Raw genomic sequence first — 17,414 nt, forward strand, 5'->3', positions numbered from 1 at the left:
ACACACGAGTGTTATACTTGTTTATCTTCAGCAAAAAATAAAATTATCTTGAGAGCTTTCTTGTATTTCTGTTTTTAGGAGGCAGAACAGAAAAGGGATAGTTGTAAGACCAGGTAATAAAGATCTACTACTGGGAACTTCCTCGATTACTTGTGGTCTGCTTTGTCTACTGTATTCCAGCCTGTGGGAGGCTAATGGCATAATTCACAAATGCAAGCATTTAATTAAATCAGTAAATAAACCAGTGTCAGTTATTACATAGACTTTTGATCTCCTTTGTCAAGTAACTTACATGTTGTCTGTTACAGATATAAAAATGTCTCATTCAAAAGGTAGTTACTTTAGGAAAAGTAGAGTGCCAGTTCCTAAGGAAATGTATTAGAAATTTAGGAAACTTTCATTAAGAATTTGATTGAAGTGCATGTTGTCATTTTTGTTACACAGGAAAGATGAAAGGAAGAAAGCAAGCATGTTCCTTACCTTTAACCTTTATCTTGCTGTTCCTCTGTGTCACTGGGCATGCAACTACTGACTTAGGTGACGATGAAGAAGAGGATGTTCTGGGTAAGAGGTTACAAAAATGACACCTAAAACTATCTCAAATGTTAAAAGGCACTGTAGATGTAATTCTAGCTGAGAATTTTTCTGGGAAACTTTTGGAAGTGGAACTAAGCTAAAAATGCACTGGTTTCTAACTAACAGGGAGATGCTCAGAATTTTGCATTAAGCTCTAGCAAAAATGCCTTCTATAATGGCTTCTGTTTCCCAGGCTTTTTGGAAATTAAGTAAGGTGGATCAAACTTCTATACTGGATATCACTGCAAAAGATATTTTAATTTCCTCCCAAACAATTTTGAGAAAAGCAGATGAGGCAAAAATGCACTTTTTGGGCTGTACTAAAATATTCTTCCTTCCTTTGAGAAAATTATTTAAAACTGCACTCTTTCTTAAGCTGCAGAGAACTATGTGGGGGATACTTATTCCTTTTGAGAGGCCTGGTTTTGAAGCCTGACTGGGAATGTAGCAAAGGGGAACCTTTATGTTTTTTTTATGTTGGCATTCTACTTAATCTGCCCGTGTCTTGTCCAATTTCCGTCCAGATTATTTCTGTCTATCAGTCTTTTGCAGCAGTGTTCCTTGAGACAAAAATATTAATTGTGCACAATCATGGCTATACTACTGTCATGGTTTATACAGTTGCTCTGTCACCTGATGCCTCCTCCTCACCCAGGGAGGGGGGTCAGGAGAAGGAAAGGTGATTCATGAGATGAAATAGAAATATATTGCAACAACAGCAACACAGAGCAACAACACAATTCAGCCAATATTGTGGGGGAGTAGGCCTCAGAGTTGGGATGGTAAAAAAGGCCCTCTTAAGATGTCAGCCATGGAAGAGGGAGCAGGAGGGAGAGGAAGAGGCAGAGAAAGGCCATCTCCAGCAAACTCTTCAACTTATAGTGAATGTCATGTTGATGGTATGAATAGCATTAACTGGTCAGCCTGTGGTCACCTTGGGGTTGGCTCCCCTAGGTTTCCGCTCCCCCCCAGCCTCTGCATCTGTTTATCTCAAGACCTTGAGCACTATGGCAACCTGCATTCCAGTATTAGCTGAAACCCATAACAAAGTTGTTATCAACTTTGTTCCCATGAAGAAGAGTGTCATGGTCCTTACAAAACTGCAGCTTTCCTCAACAGAAAACTGACTTCAGAATTCTGTCCCACTAAACCAGGACAGCTATGAAGCTAGTGCTGCAGTGACAATTAGTTACTACAATTTAAGATATGCACCATTCTGCATTAAGCATATGCTTAGCAGGGTTGTGTAGTCAAGACTGCTTCATACAGAGTACATTTTTCTCTCTTTAATCCTGAAGTACATAAATGCCCCTCTTGTTTGAGGGCAAAGTCACATTTATCTTTGCTCTACCCTGCAACTTTTAGACGAAGGTTTCTTATAAAACTGAGTTTGCAGTTCATGAAGGCCAAATTGTCTTGCTTATTAAAATAACAACCTCATTGCCAGAACAAGAAATCTGCTGGATTAATTTTTTTCCTTTGTTTACTTACTTTGTTTACAAAAGATAGTAAGAAATAATCTTTAGGAAATTAAATAGTATTCTTACTGGGCATTATTTTATCACTGATTGTTTTATGACCAGTCATTTAAGATTATATAACCAGTAATTGATTTTGTATGAGGAACAGTTCTGAACTTTTGAGCTTGTATTCCAAAGTAAAAAACAATCAAATGTGATGCTTAGAAATTAAACTAAGACCCTGTTTTTGTGACTGCTGAAGACTCAGTTGCAGTGTATACAAAAACTATTTTTGCAGTACTCTATTTCTATAAAAATGTTAGATAGTTGCTAATTAAAATTATATTTGTAGTTTCTTAAGAATGAAATTCCGGTCTCAGTGAATTTAACCGTAGAAATTTTGTAGGCTACAATTTCACTGATAGCATTTATTTTCTGGGTTAGATAGTTATAAAACACTGACATATTTTACCCTAGAATTAAATGAATTTCAGGTATTTATTAAAGGATAAAATAAGTTGTGTGCATTCATTATTTGTAATGTCATACTTTTGGATCACATTGGGTATAAGTGCTTTGTGACTCTAAGAAGGGGTTTTTTTGTGCATTAGTATTTAAATAACAGTAATAATTAAGGTTGCAAGTCACGTCCAATGGAATAAAAAAGATTCTTAATTTGTTCTCTTCTGGCAAGAACTGTGTTTTTTTCCACCAATAAATAAGGATGATGAGAAAAAGAAAAGAAATAAAAATAAATAGTTTATGTATATTGTTCGGTAATACCTCATGTAGTTGGGAGCACTTTAGTTGATGTTCCAGAGCCTGAAGAAAATGAATCACAAGTTGAATGTGCTTTTTATTCATATGTGAAAGTTTATCAGGAATAAATGTAACTGCTTAAAGAAACAGGAGTGGGAAGAGCATGGAACAGTGTGTGAGTGGAAAGCTGTCAAAGTGACAGAGATGGAGAGAGAAGAAACAGGTATTCATTAGTGACAAGGTGCTTAGTATTGATATTATTTATCAAAGAGACACATTTACATGAAAGCCTGGAAAGATGACAGCATATCTTTATAATTAAGGACAACCACATAAACTCATGTAAGGTTGAGAACCCATAACCTAAGAAAGCAAAACCAGAAAGTATTTTACATAAGAAGTCAGAAATATTCCTGACCACGTTTTATTTTCCCAATTTAATTTATTTGTTCTTAAAAGCAACTGTTCAATAATACTGTTCTCTTTCATATCTATTGTGCTATAGGTATAATACAGAAATCAGTTGAGTTTTTAATTAAGAAGATGCATTTTTAACAACCAGCCCTGCAGATTATCCTTAAAAGTCTGAAAGTCAAGTTAGTCTCTTGTACTATGTCTGCAGACGGGGGAAACAAGTATTGTTTTTACTTGTATTCATGTATGAGGATTAGAGACATTACTCACCACTTCTGCTTTCATAATATTATATTGCTTACTAGTAAAGTGGTAACACTGATTTGCACTGATCATATAAGGTCCATGTGCTCAGGGCTACAGCATGACTAACTGCGGATTATTACAGCAGAGCTCTAACAATGAAATTACCACGTTAGTTGATAGTAGCTGTTCATGTGTTAAACAGCCATGTCTTGAGTTACAAAAGTTGACATGTGAGTGACAATAAATGTGAGAATGGCTGTGCTGTGTGCAAAGAGTCTTGGCTGTATCCTGTTTCTGGCAGTTGCCAAAAGAAGGGAAACTGAAGGAATGGAGGAAGAAGGCAGTGACATATCTGCACTAAACTCCTCTTTGTGAGCCATTTCATCAGCATTACTTTGCACTTACCAGATAGTAGGGAGTGGAAAGATCACTAAGACAGAGCAGCAGACACTTGGTGCCTTCTGTTATGAAAACATATGTAGCTGATGTAACAGAATCAGTAAATTAAAAATTCAAGGAGTGGGAGGGGAAAGGAGAGGAGGTTTTGCTTTGCTTTATTTTGTTCTTAGTATGCTAAGTAATCACTTGTGTGTGACAGTGAACATCAGTTGTAACCATTACTTAATGTATTTCTGGCAAAACAAACTCCATTTTATTGGTCTAGGGTAGTACAGTCCTATAATTCTATAGATTTTTCTAAGTTTATTTGGACCAGATACCTAAATTGGATGAGTGATAAATATCCAGCAGGGCTAGATCCAATGTGAAGGATTTAATTAATTTTCTTTTTAAAACAACAAATGCAACATACTTAAGAAAAAGAGTCAGTGCATTCATAAATATAAGGTAGAAAATAGCACCTATATGACAACGTTATATTTGCTGAAAAGAAAGTGGAAGTTGCAGTACATTACAAAAATAATGTGATGTTGTTGTAAAAAAAGGCGAGTAATTTGTGATGTATTAAGAGAAAAAACCAAAGGATAATTATTCCACTCACTCTGGCACCAGTGATCCCTCAGACAGAGGATTGTATTCAGCTCTGGGCAGCACGCTTTAATAGTGATCCTGACCAATAGGAAAAGATGTGAGGGAGAGTTTTAAGAGAGTTAGAAAGTAAGGCCAATAAGAAGATTGGAAGAAGGAAGTTTAGAATAGAGAGAATTAAGAGGAGACAAAAGACTTCTGAAAGAGAGAAGAAAGACTGGTTGGTTTTAAATTATTCTGTCAATGCCTGAAGGAAGTACAAAAATATTTAATATGTAATAAAGAATATTTAGGCTGTATATTACAAAAAAAGGCCCGTCTTGCAAGATGGATAGGGAAATCCTGGAACTGTCTGCTTCAGTTTGCTGGGAATTTTACTTCACTGGAGTATTTTAAGAACAGTTTGGACATCTGTCAGAAAAAGTCTCAGGTTATTTATTCCACAGAAATTTGCTGAAAGTTGAATGAGAAACTCCATTAAAATTCCTTCCAGTGTTAACTCCCCATGTTTCTATCGAAGAATACTCACTCACCTTCTTGACAAACAGCTGCCCTAAATGTCATGTCCTGTGCATTTCACACAGGACCTAAAATGTACTAGGAACAATTTGTTCAAATGCTTAAGTAGGCCTTATACTAAGAATTAGTTTTTCTCAAGGTGTATTTCACATGTGCAATGAGAACAACCAGATCTGTATCTGTGCAGATCTACTGGCCAAGTATTCACGCTTGCCTTCTCATCTGCTGCTCTAATCAGAGAAGGAAAGCTAATTTGATATCGTCTGTGTAAGTGTTCCCAGGTGTAAAATAATGGGGAAGAATTCTTTCACTGTTCACAGACACAAGAATTATTCAGTTCCCATTAATCCCTTTGAAACTTCTTTCTTCAGAGTCACTTGGTTATTGACTTTGATAGTGTTCTTCTTCACAATATATATGACAATTTTTACAAAACATTCCCTGACCTAATAATGTATATTGAAAGACATAGAAATTACACGATTTGAAAAGATAAAATTTCTTTTTCCTTAACTTTCTAGTTGAGTCCTTCTCAGCTCTTGAAAGCTGTAATGGAAGAAAAGCAAGATCAAAGACAACCAGACAGCATGAGGACCGTTCAATTGTCCCGGATGGGTTCCTGTAACAGTGCAGTGTCATCTGACAGGGGAATGGTGCCCTCTGCAGGGTTGTCTGCTTAGGTCGTCCCGCACTGTTTGCTGTATGTCTTCAGGCGCTATGTTCGTATTAGAAGTGCATGGAAGAGAGCACAAGGAGCCCTCTTTCTGTCTTTTTTATGCAGGGTTAGTCCTTGCGTCTTAGGGAGCAGCTAGGATTTTCTCTGGCTATTTGCTGTTCAGAATTGTTCTGAACAGCTCCTGTGACTAAGCCCCTATCCATAGCTATTTAGAGATTTATGATGAGTTAAAGTTTATAATATGAGGTGTTTTAGTTGAAAATAGAAACCACACATTTGGTTTGACTGAATGGAGTTTGTGTTCCAAAGCAGATGGTGAATTTCTTTTTGCAACTGTGTTTAGTGTGTTCAGAGCTCTGCAGCTGGAAGTTATGCGGTGCCTCTCTAGCAGAAGACACGAACAATCTCATTTTGAAGTTATGCTGTGCAGTGAAGCAAACTAATTTAATAACAGTTATTCTACTTCTCCTCTTTATTACAGTTGCTGCTTTGCCACCACTGAAACTAGGGCATTCAGTTTGTGGCATGAAAGCAGATGAAGGTCCCTGCAAAGCAATCCACATGCGCTATTACTTCAATATTCAAAGCCGTGAGTGTGAAATATTCGAATATGGTGGATGCCATGGCAATAAGAACAACTTTGTAACACTGGAAGAATGTCAAAAGAAGTGTGTGGTAACAGGCCAGTACCCATTCTCTTATCCTCCTATCAGTTCTTCATTTGCATCTGGTATTTCTCATCCAAAAACCATACGAATTTTGGAAGTAGAGGACCTCTTCAGTTCCTACTCTATTAAGTAGCACAATGCCTCTAATTATGTTCCCAAGTATTATACTGTGTTGTAGCCATCTGAGTTATTTTACATTGTGCGAGCAAACATTCAGGATTTGGAAAGGTAAGTGTGACTTCTTTTAGTGGACCTGTGGAATAGAGAGACCAATGCAAGAAAGTTTATTTTCTAGCTAGCGCCCTGTTTTGAATGAGTTCTTAAAGTGAAATTGCTTTTGGGCTGGGCTAAGCTGGTGGGCAGTACAACTGTTCTTTATTGCTTTCACAGTATTTAACCCAATTTTCGATCCCAAGTTTCTCCTTCACTTGAGAAGCTGATACAAGCTGTCCAAAATCTTGGACATCTGCTACGATTCAACCTCATTAGAACTACAGTAGTGAATAATTCTCATTAAAAATATCAGTTATAGCTGTTTGTCATAAAAAATCTGTTTTGTTTCTTGTGATCAATATTTGCCACTTGAGGGGAAAAAAATACTTTTAAGAGGAGTTTACATATATGCTCCATTGTTTACTGGATATGAGTAGAAGCAAAAATGTCGTAGCACAAAGGTCCTAATTTTCAAGGCAGTAAATATATTATCTTAGGCTGCGTAAGCTTCTAACATGGAAACATACCTACTGATAAAAGATTCTGGACATGACGGCAATTCGAATGTCTATTATTTATGCAGCAAATCTACTCAGAAATACAGTTTGTTTACAAAGAAGTAATTAATAATAATAAAAATTAATAATGCACACAACGTAGGCATTAAGCAGGAGGAACTGGAAGCCACTGTGCATTGAGGTAACTATGATATAGTTGCTTCACATGTCTGGTTTTGCTGAATAGTTTTTATTTACTTGTATTGCAGAATTGCCTCAGAAGATGATGTTGGCAAAAATCGAGAAAGGTAATTATGTTTACATGGTAATCTAAGACTCTTATACAATGATAAGAGATTTAGCTTCTTTTGATAAATTCTTTATGTATTGTTCCAAGCTATCTCCTAATAAAGACAAGAATGTCAGACTAAAGTGAGTTCTAATTCCCAGACTTCTTCTGTAATCATCAAAGACTTTGAGGACAATTGTGGCCACTGAAGATAGTAGCTGCAATCTCTTCTTCCCAAAATAAACGCATCGTGACACTTTTTTTCTCTTTCTTCAATAAAGAGAAAAGAAGGACACTCTAGAGATTCCAGCATTATACAATTAGCCATTATGTGGAATTCTTATTGTGTGTTTTGAGAATAATCTAAATGGTTCCTCCACTCCACCTGTTGTTTTCCTCCTGTTCTAGTTTAAAACCATTACCCTTCATCCTATCACTACATGCCCTAGTGGACAGTTCTCCCCCAGCTTTCTTATAGGCACCTTTCAGGTATTGGAAGGTCGCTATAAGGTCCCCTCGGAGCCTTCTCTTCTCCAGGCTGAACAACCCCAACTCTCTCAGCCTGTCTTTGTAGGAGAGGTGCTCCAGCCCTTTGATCAGATTTGTGTCCTCCTCTGGACCTGCTCCAGCAGTTCCATGTGCTTTTTGTGCTGGGGACTCCAAAGCTGGACACAGTATTCTTCATGACCCTTCTCTTCAAAAGTGGCTGTAGAAGTTAGCTATGAGCTCAACTTATTTTGACCAAATTCCCCTTTTTTTGCAAGAACTATTTTAATATAAGGATTTTCTAAATTAAAACCAGCTGTCTTTAAGAATTAGTCATAATCCTGAAGTCTTACTTTACATACCCTTATTATTACCCACCTTCCTTTCTCAGTTATTATCTAATAATCTTTTTCTGTTATTTCACAGTATTTTGCAGTGTTTCATGAACATTGTAGCTCCTATTGTCTGTAAGCTCCTACTAGATGCTATTTGGAACCGATAACCACTCTGGCAGATTCTTGCCTGTTACCTATCTATATAAGTCTCGCTTCCATTCTCAGCTGAAAGCATAACGTATGCCTTGCCCATAGCTTTCGTATTCGTTGGTCTATGTGAGCTTAGTTTTGTAAATCCTGAACGTCAATAGGTGCTGCATTTGAATAGTAAGAAACATGAAACATCTGAACAGCAGAATACATATACTTATTGGCAGAGAATGCAATTTGTAGTGCAAAACCAAAATTAGCTATCCATTATTGCTTAAAATAGTTAATTTTGTTACTTGATGCAAGAACATTTTAGATAATATTATAATATAAATACAACATTATAATATTCTATTTAACGTTATTGTATTATATTTTAACGAGGCACTGATGAGGATGCACCTCAAATACTGTGTTCAGTTTGGGGCTCCTCACTACAAGAAGGGCATTGAGGTGCTGCAGGGTGTCCAGAGAAGGGCAATGGAGCTGGTGAGGGATCTGGAGTCTTACGGGGAGTGGCTGAGGGAACTGGGGTTGTTCAGCCTGGAGAACAGGAAGATGAGGGGGGACCTTCTTGCCTTCACTGTTTTAGTCTCAGTATTCCATTACGTTTCACAGTAAGAAGGCCTTTATATGTCACATCTGATATGATTGTCTTATATCATAGCTAAATACACTTTTCTCTGCAAGTCAGCTCAATCAAGAATTGTATTTCAAAAGTAGCTACTAGCAAGGATTTGAGAATACCTCAATTACAGTTAATTAGTTTTTCCATGATCTTCTTTTAAGATTATAAGTTTGAAAAATAAATTGAATATTGTGAGAAATTTACATTTGGAGATTATTGTATGACTGGTTTTTTCCTTTGCCAGAAGCCATGATATCATGCTTTGATATTCAGTCAAATTATATAGCATTCATTTGTTATCTTCTTGTTGGTTGATATTGTACTTACTGATCGCAAAATAGGAACGGGGATCGAAAAATAACTGTTAGACTGGCTGCTCTTTCTCTAAGTTTCCTGTATCCTTTTATATCAGTAGACTAACCCAGACAAAGTGCAGTTAGATTTTTTTTTCTGTTCTTTTTTTTAAAAAATCATTTCCTTTTCTATTTTAACATTGCTTTCTGCATAATTCACACTAACATTGACTAAAACAGCTACATAAACTAAGAGAATGTGTACTTAGATTCAAATGATCCATCTGAGATTCAAGTTTTGTTTTAATTCACAGTAAAAACTAATTTTTATCTTAGAGCTTCAGTGTAGGACACTTAAAGGAATCATTAATCCTGGTTTTCCAAGATAAAACTTACTGGCCACTTGAAAAGAGAAAAAAAGCAATAAAAATGTCCCTATGATTCTCCAGCATAATATTGCAGTGCTATATACAGAACAACAGCAGTACAATAAAGAAGCAGTTATTTTACAGTTGGTCTTTAGTCCAGAGTTACAGGTTTATTTTATAAATTTCCTCCAGTTCTGTGGTGGTCTTGGAATATGTGTTGATTTTTCTTCTTCCCCCACCTTGTTCATCATCTACCATTGTTTGTAGAAAAGCCCAGCTTCTGCTTTCAGAAGAGAGACCCTGGAATCTGCCGAGGCTATTTTTCCAGGTATTTCTATAACAAAGAAACAGAGTTATGTGAAGTATTCAAGTATGGTGGGTGCCTCGGAAACCAGAACAACTTCAGGAATTTGGAAGAATGCCAGAGTACCTGCCAAGGCAACTGTAAGCTGCTGTTCTCATTATTTTTAGTTCTGTTCTTGTATAAACAATGTTGTGTTTTAAAGGTATCTCGCATGGAAGAAAAGGCAACTTACGGTACTGAGGTGGCAGTAATTTATATCTGAAATTAACATCAATTATATGTACTTTTCAACAAAAATACAAAAATGAAAAATGTAAACTAAGAAAAGCCTGGTAGATACTATTAATTTTAATGAGTATTATAGGCCTCCTCCTTTTTTCACTTTTCTCATGACAGTTAATTTCCTGCATATATGTTAATTCTACGACCCCCTGCAAAATATATATTAAATGTCTGTGTAAGAAAGAGCACAATATTAATGTCTAGAAATCTGCATACTAAGTTGAAACAAATAGTGCGTCATCTCGAATTTGAAACAGAATGTTAGAAGCAATACAGGCAGATGAAGTAATTAAGTTAACATCAATTTCAACTCAAGAGGGGATTAGGTCCACAATGAGTACTGTTTCCTGGCTGTACCTTGGCATTTCTCCATTAAACTTGCCGTTAGGGGAAAAAAACTATAAGCACATTTTCTGGAACAGAAATTTGGGGCAATTTGGTTTGAAATACATTGAAAAAATACTGGTGCCTACATTGATACACAGACTTTACAGTAATAGAGGTTATAATGACAGGGAATGAAGAAATGGACCTATTCTGGTTACAGCTAAATAAGTCTTTTTCTGTAATCTAAAATCTGCCAGCTGGTTGGCTTTATAATATCATAAAACATTAATACATAATTTTTTAACCCATACATCTGAACATACTCTTTTTCTAACCAAGTATTGTAATGAAAAGCGGTGCCAATATAGGAATTTCTGTTTTTGCTCTTTCCTTGTTGTGCATTGCTGGCTCTCCACCAAAGAATCATGGGAGACTGTCCCTCACTTCTAACTATTTAGCTGTGCATCTTAGGCTACAAAACAGCCATTTAAAATGACCGTAGACCATTCATTCACTTCCTCACTCTACTAATTCCTATGAATTGTTCTGTATCAGTATATAGTAACTTCCTAACTCCTTTCCCCTTCACAAAGTACTATTTCATTCATAGGACAAATATGTTTTCTCACCCTGAGCCTCCAAACCCTTCTGTCTTGCTTGTCACTAGTGGACCTTTTTCCCTGACTGTTTCAGTCTGTCATTCTGGCAAGGGGAACTTGAGCTTATTCACATTTAGAATAGGAAAGACCAAGTATGATTCTTTTACAGATATTTCTTTTTAATATATATACAAACCCATGTTCTTTCCCCCTATATTTGCTGAAGTGTTTCTTCCTTAGCTTCAACTTCACTTTTACTTTCTAGGCTAAAAGTTCCAGAATGCCTTTTTTTTCCCTGACTTTAATCTGAAATAACACCTCTGTGTAAATTTGTATGAATAGCCAAGAACAAAGAGGGGATTAGAGGCCATTGCCATGGTTTATATAGATGAAAGTGTTAACCTTAGTGTCATTGATACCAATTGGTTTTTGTGGGGTTTTTTCCTCATTGCTTTCCTTTCATTTTTCTTTTAGCAAATTTATTGCAAACTGTTCCAGCCGAAGAGCAGCCTAACACTGTGAACAGTAGTTCCGCAGTGAATGAACCCAACTGGTTTCCTGGGATTTTTTGTAAGAATTTGCTTTAACTGTTTATATTTATCCTTTTTTAATACAGATGCTCCTTGGCTTGTCCACTCATTTTCCTGTTTAATTGAAGATATGTGTGTTAGTTGAGATACATAAGTACATCAAAACTAGCTTCATAGCCGTTTTGTTGTCAGTAATACATATTTTGAAAAAGGCTTACAGTTGCAAAGGTTAGAATGCTAGTATCAAAATCACATTATGTTTGATTTAAATCTTTCATCAGTAAAATGAAAGAAGAAAAAGGAATCCATCCCAAAGTTGCCTCAACACACCAGTTTCCAATCCCTTTCAGACTTAGGAAATGCTGCCTTTTAGTGCTGTTAACACTGGCATAGAGCAAGGCAAATGAGTACCAGTCATAGCCTATTTTCAGAGCTTTGTTGTGTCTACATAACCTGTCACTTACTGTTTCATCTCCCCCTTTTTTTTCTAGTAAATTTGTTGCCAACTGCTCCAAATAAGAAGTCCAACACTCTGAACAGTAGTTCCCCGAAGGAGGAGCGCAACCAGTTTCCTATTTTTTTTGGTAAGAGCTCACTTTTGCAGTTCTTAGCTCTCAGTCTTTTATATGCACTCTGGATTGCTTCTCCATTTCCACTCATTTTCCAATAGATGTGAGGCTAAAGATTGGGCTTCCATCTATGTCAAATGTTTTGATAAGCAGAGGAAGTCAAAGCAAAGGAATATATTGCAGCTTACAGACCTTCCGTAAATATTAGGAAGTGGAAAACTGATCACATCTTGTCCTCTTCTCAAAGTGTGTTCCTCCTGAAGGTCTGATAAACAAAAAAAATTAAAGACCAAGAGCAAAAGCAGTGATATAGAGTCCTTTAAGTCAAAATTGGTATTTTTGTGGGGATCTAATTGGCAGGTGATTGAAAGCTCCTTTTACCTGTTAAAAAAGGACCGCAGGATTTTGGAATACAGCACAATATATTATCATCATAAATTTTTATTTTCGCTAAGGCCATATTAAACTCAGTTTCTGGTTTGAGTATAATACTGAGTATGAATTAATTTTGTGTCTGCTTCAAGGTATTTGTGCACTATGTATTATAATGCAGACAAGTATCTGGACCTTTACTGTAGTGGGCTAAAATATAACAGTTTCTGCAACTGGATGCTGTCTACTATAGATTGCTGGTATTTGCTCACACTGTAAAGGGTGACTGAATTTGAGGCATGTCATTTTTATGATCCACAGTTATGCAAGACGAAACAAGAAACAGCTGGAAAAAGCCTGAGCATTCTCACCAAGTATTTCTGTTGGGTTTTGGTGTTTTTTTGTATTTACAATTGCCTGTGCTTGTGGGGATTGAATGATGGCTTAGAGATACAACATGTTTTTTGGGTTTTATATGATCTTGATGGCGTTTTGGATTTTGTATGGTAATGGGCGTGTAGGATAACATTCCTGTGTTCTTTGCTTAGAATGGTATGTCTAATAAAGCTTGACTGTGTGTTGTATTCTGCTGTTTTGCCTGCACTGTGATACACGTGTACTGTTGGGTTGAAGTAAGTTTCTGTCATGGTTCAACTGTTTCTTTACTACATACAAAGCATCAATACATTCTGTTATTAAAGTTACTGAACATAAAACAGTAAAGCTTTTGGCAGCCTATTTTACTGAAAAGTATTTGAATTATTTAAGGCCTGGAAATAAGTCTAGGGTGTTCCCTGAAGATTTTTACTCATAGTATGAATCCGCCAAACCCTAGAACAACTAATCTATGCAAGTAAATGCATGTGATTCACTATGTTTTCTCAGAGGAAACTGAAAGGTTCTTGGTTGTGTCAGTAATAGTGAATTTTCTGGTAGAGCAGATTTTGGAAGGGAGAGGTGAGTGAAAGGGAAACTTGAAGGTTGGTGGAAGAAAGGGTTGGGGAACAGAAGTGGATAGAGTCACTGTAGCTGGATGGGTCAGGTAAGAAAAGTGACCTTGGAAGGACCAGTGCATTTCAGTGGAAAGTCTGAAGACCCCACAGGTTCTTCTTTATCTGGCTTGCACTAGCCTGCCCTGTGCAGCCACCTGCTACCATTCTGTTTTTCAGCCTGTACCTTTCAGGCTGTTGGGATGGGCTAAAGTCCTGTACTTTTGTGCAGTTTCAGTACAGGGGGAGGAACGAATAGGGCCAAAACTGACTGCTGACTTCTGCACATTCATTCAGCTCTACTGTAACCCAAATTATTACCTAAATTTTTCACGTTTTTTGTCTGAATCACTTTTACCTGGCTTTGTAACATCAAGAAGGCCATCTGACTAGCTTCACATTTCCATTTGTGTTCAGATCTCAACTTTCTCAATTCTGCTACTTCGTGAAGGAAAAGTGCTCTCCTTTTGATCCCTCATAACTGATGATATAGTGGCTCCCGTTCTGTTTCTTGCATCCTGTGGAGCCATTTTGTCAGTTCTGATTTTGTATATAAGTCACTCCAGGGTGATCTGATAGAGTTTATCCAGGTTTGGGAATTCTGGCACGGATTTGCTTTTTGAATTTGTTCCAATGCCCAGGAATGCACTTCAGGTACCTCAGGTTCATCTTCCAGTGTTTCATGTTCTCACTTGCAGCCTCCTCCTTAGAATGGTAAAAAAACTAAGAGCAGCACTAAAGCACCTGCATCTCAGACGCTTTATGCACTTATTCTTCATGTTCAATCCTTTGTTATTCTGTGAGTTACAAGTGATTTCTTGATAATTGCTCGGTGTTTTCTGGTAGAATAACTTCTAATAACTTTTTAATTTATTTCACTTTTTACAAATACTTCACTTGAAACAACTCTAATTGAATTTGAGTACTATCTCCTATCACAGAAATGGCAATGTTATCACTAAATATATAGGAAACAAACCTTGATTTCAGGTAAGCTTTTGCTCCTTTTGGAATTCAAAGAGAGAATACCATTTGTTGTGGTGTTTTTGTAATCATAAAAAGACAGATGTGTATGGAAAGTATCCTGGATTTTCAGGAAGGCAGAATTAAATCTCCCAGTAAATTTAATACAAACTTCATAGAACTTTGAAATTTCAATGTAATATCGATATGACAGAAAACTGGTAAACTGCAGTGTAGTCTCCAACCTTGTTTTTCTTGGTACTTCTAGAACCACCCGCTATCCCTTCTTTGTGCATGACTCCTATGGACAGAGGACTCTGTAGAGCCAAAGAGTTAAGATTTTTCTACAACTACTCAACTGGAAGATGTCACCCATTTACCTACAGTGGTTGTGGTGGGAATGAAAATAATTTCATCTCCAGAAAGTCATGTTTGAGGAGCTGCAAGAAAGGTATGGAAAGGGACACTGCCACAGATTATCATAAGAGGTAAATATTATGCAGGTTGAAACATTCTTGCAACTTTTAGTATTAAGTATTAGCCTGATAAAATGTAGTTGTTGAAAGTCTTGAAAAGTGAAAATGGAAATCAGGAGAGAGACAGAGCTACAGAGAAAAAGATGGACAGTAAAATACAGTGTGCGAGAACAGAGAGAAGGCTGCTTTGCATTGGTCAGGCATATGAACACTTTACGTAAGAAAATGTTCTTGGATGTGTTAGTCATACAGTATCTAATCTGACATTATTCGTTTTACATTTAGGATTCAATAAAAGAAAAGGTGAAAGAAGACTAATAAAAATCAAGAAGAAAGAAACAGTCAGTAAAGGCTCTGGGCAGGGAAATAATTCCTGAAAGAACACAACTTTTATTTTCATGGAAATGTGAAGTAAACTCCTATTCACCTGTGAATGAAAGCCTTTAGTGTACACCATTTAAATATATTTACTGTACTGGTTATTTTGATTACCGATTACTAAGCTGCTTATATTTTTGTTTTGTACTTGTCATTCATGTTAATAAACGTTACCTTTTACTTTGATAAGGCTTTCAAATTGTAATTTGATTGTATATAATTGTCAGAGCTGAAACAGGACAGAACAGACTGTGGGTGTATAACTCATAATGATTAAAAAGTAGACAGTTCAAATTTACTTTATTATCCCATTATTCTTTTTTGAAATCTGTTTTTGTGCTAAAGAAAGCATAATGCTTGTCAATGAGTAATCACTTGTCAAGCATGATTGTTTCAATCATAGATTAAAAGATAGGTTTGTTGCTATAAGAGGAAATTGACACTGGATTTGTTTTAATCAGATTTATTTTAGGCTATGCAAGCTACTCCTTCAAAGTGCATAGAATTACACTATTGGAAAACAAATGTGGGATCAGAATTAGCCCACAAAAACCATAAAGAGATTGTTAAAGTTGTAAATGTGTGAAGCAATATGACGGGTATTTGCAAAGATTTAATAATATATTTGCCAGGATCATTTTATCCTGGGATTTTTATCCTTGTTACTGATCTAGACTCATGGCTAGCAAGTTAATAATTTCCAGAAATACGTATTAAGTTTTTACAAAAACCAGAAAAAATTCCTTCTGTAGAAATATATGCAGTTGCTTTAGGGACAACACTATGCTTATTCTCCAGTTGACCTTTGAGGGTTTTTTGGTTTGGTTTTGGTGTGTTTTTTTAAGACTGACATGATACAGTGGTACAGTTACTGCTCTTCTCCAAGGCACCTTCCTCTGATCTTGGGTAAATATTTTATAATGAAGTATTTTTAAAGGAAAGGAAAACAACCAACAGATAGTTGGTTTCCTATTGTTTTTAGTAGCACCTTGCTGCCTATGAAACAAAAGATGGGATATTTTTGAAACTCTTCTGTATCTTCTTTGATGTTGTAAATATTTTGTTAATGTATAACATGTCTTCTCTTTATGCTTAAAACTACTAAGGACAGTTACACTCCTGTTTGTGAGAGGTTGTGGGGAAATAAGTACCTGAAATAGATGAGAGGAGCTCAGACACTACAGCAAGGAGCAAGGCCAGCAATGACATAATAATAATAATCTGTTGGACTAAGCTGCTTTTTCCTGTGCACTATGAATTGCACGTGTGATTTCAGAAAACCTATGTTTTATATGCCTGATAAACTTTTCACTAACTCCATAAAGAGGCTAAGCTTTACTGCTGAAAATGAAAGCATTTATGCATTCTAAACATCTGAGTGAGGGAGTAAGTAAAAGTACTTTTATACAGAAATTGTATCCAAAACTCTTTTTTGGTGCCTAAGTCCTTTCATGACTCTCTTAAGCTAGGATTTATTAAGTCTGATTCCAAAAATGCTCATGAAACTGAAATGTACACCAGAAAATACTTATGTAGAGTCTTGTCATATGAAATGTGCGAGCACCACAGACTTAGAATGCAGTAACGATATAAATCAGACAAGTGCAGTTCTGACAGGAAACCTGTAAACTCCATAGACAGCTGAAAACTGGTAACGTCATTTCTCTACACAGAATTAATGTGCGTTGTTATCTCCCAGTTTCAGTTCTGGCTTGATATCTTCCTGTTCTAGTTCATCCTTGTTATCGACCTTACTTTCCAGGCACACACTAGGAGTCAAGTCTGCAGGTGTGAGTTGCCCTGCACAGGAGCAGAGCAGTACGCTAAGTACTTGGACCAACTGGGATTTGTCATGGCAGACAAGCGGAGAGCCCATGGCTAAAACTGTTCCCAGGCCTTTCCACTTGTAGCATAGCAACTGCCTTAGCACAGCAGCCTATGTGGCCTCTGAAAGCATGGGTTGCTTTGGGCACACACATGTGGGAGAGGCAGGACTTACCAGCGGGCCGAGCACCCTGCTAACGCCAGTTACCCTGCTTTTACACTGATGCTGGCTTGTGT

The 17,414-nt window shown here is 36.7% G+C and overlaps 1 protein-coding gene across 1 annotated transcript; it reads left to right on the forward strand.

The window, feature by feature from the left end:
- Nucleotides 1–449: 449 nt before the first annotated feature.
- Nucleotides 450–15,352, forward strand: TFPI (tissue factor pathway inhibitor (lipoprotein-associated coagulation inhibitor)). The gene is made up of 8 exons (XM_010188497.1): nucleotides 450–564; nucleotides 6,119–6,319; nucleotides 7,285–7,323; nucleotides 9,832–10,008; nucleotides 11,551–11,646; nucleotides 12,098–12,190; nucleotides 14,768–14,950; nucleotides 15,261–15,352. Exons 1-8 carry the CDS (start codon nucleotides 450–452, stop codon nucleotides 15,350–15,352), a joined length of 996 nt encoding a protein of 331 aa, XP_010186799.1.
- Nucleotides 15,353–17,414: the final 2,062 nt, after the last annotated feature.

The sequence above is a fragment of the Mesitornis unicolor genome, unplaced genomic scaffold, assembly GCF_000695765.1.
Source record: "Mesitornis unicolor isolate BGI_N332 unplaced genomic scaffold, ASM69576v1 scaffold1070, whole genome shotgun sequence".
Lineage (NCBI taxonomy): Eukaryota > Metazoa > Chordata > Aves > Mesitornithiformes > Mesitornithidae > Mesitornis > Mesitornis unicolor.

Bases quoted from the DNA above. Each gene is read 5' to 3' on its own strand.
- TFPI (XM_010188497.1), top strand. From the start codon at position 450: ATGAAAGGAAGAAAGCAAGCATGTTCCTTACCTTTAACCTTTATCTTG. The intron at 12,191-14,767 runs GTAAGAGCTCAC...TGGTACTTCTAG, and splicing joins CCAGTTTCCTATTTTTTTTG to AACCACCCGCTATCCCTTCT. The intron at 14,951-15,260 runs GTATGGAAAGGG...TTTTACATTTAG, and splicing joins TTTGAGGAGCTGCAAGAAAG to GATTCAATAAAAGAAAAGGT.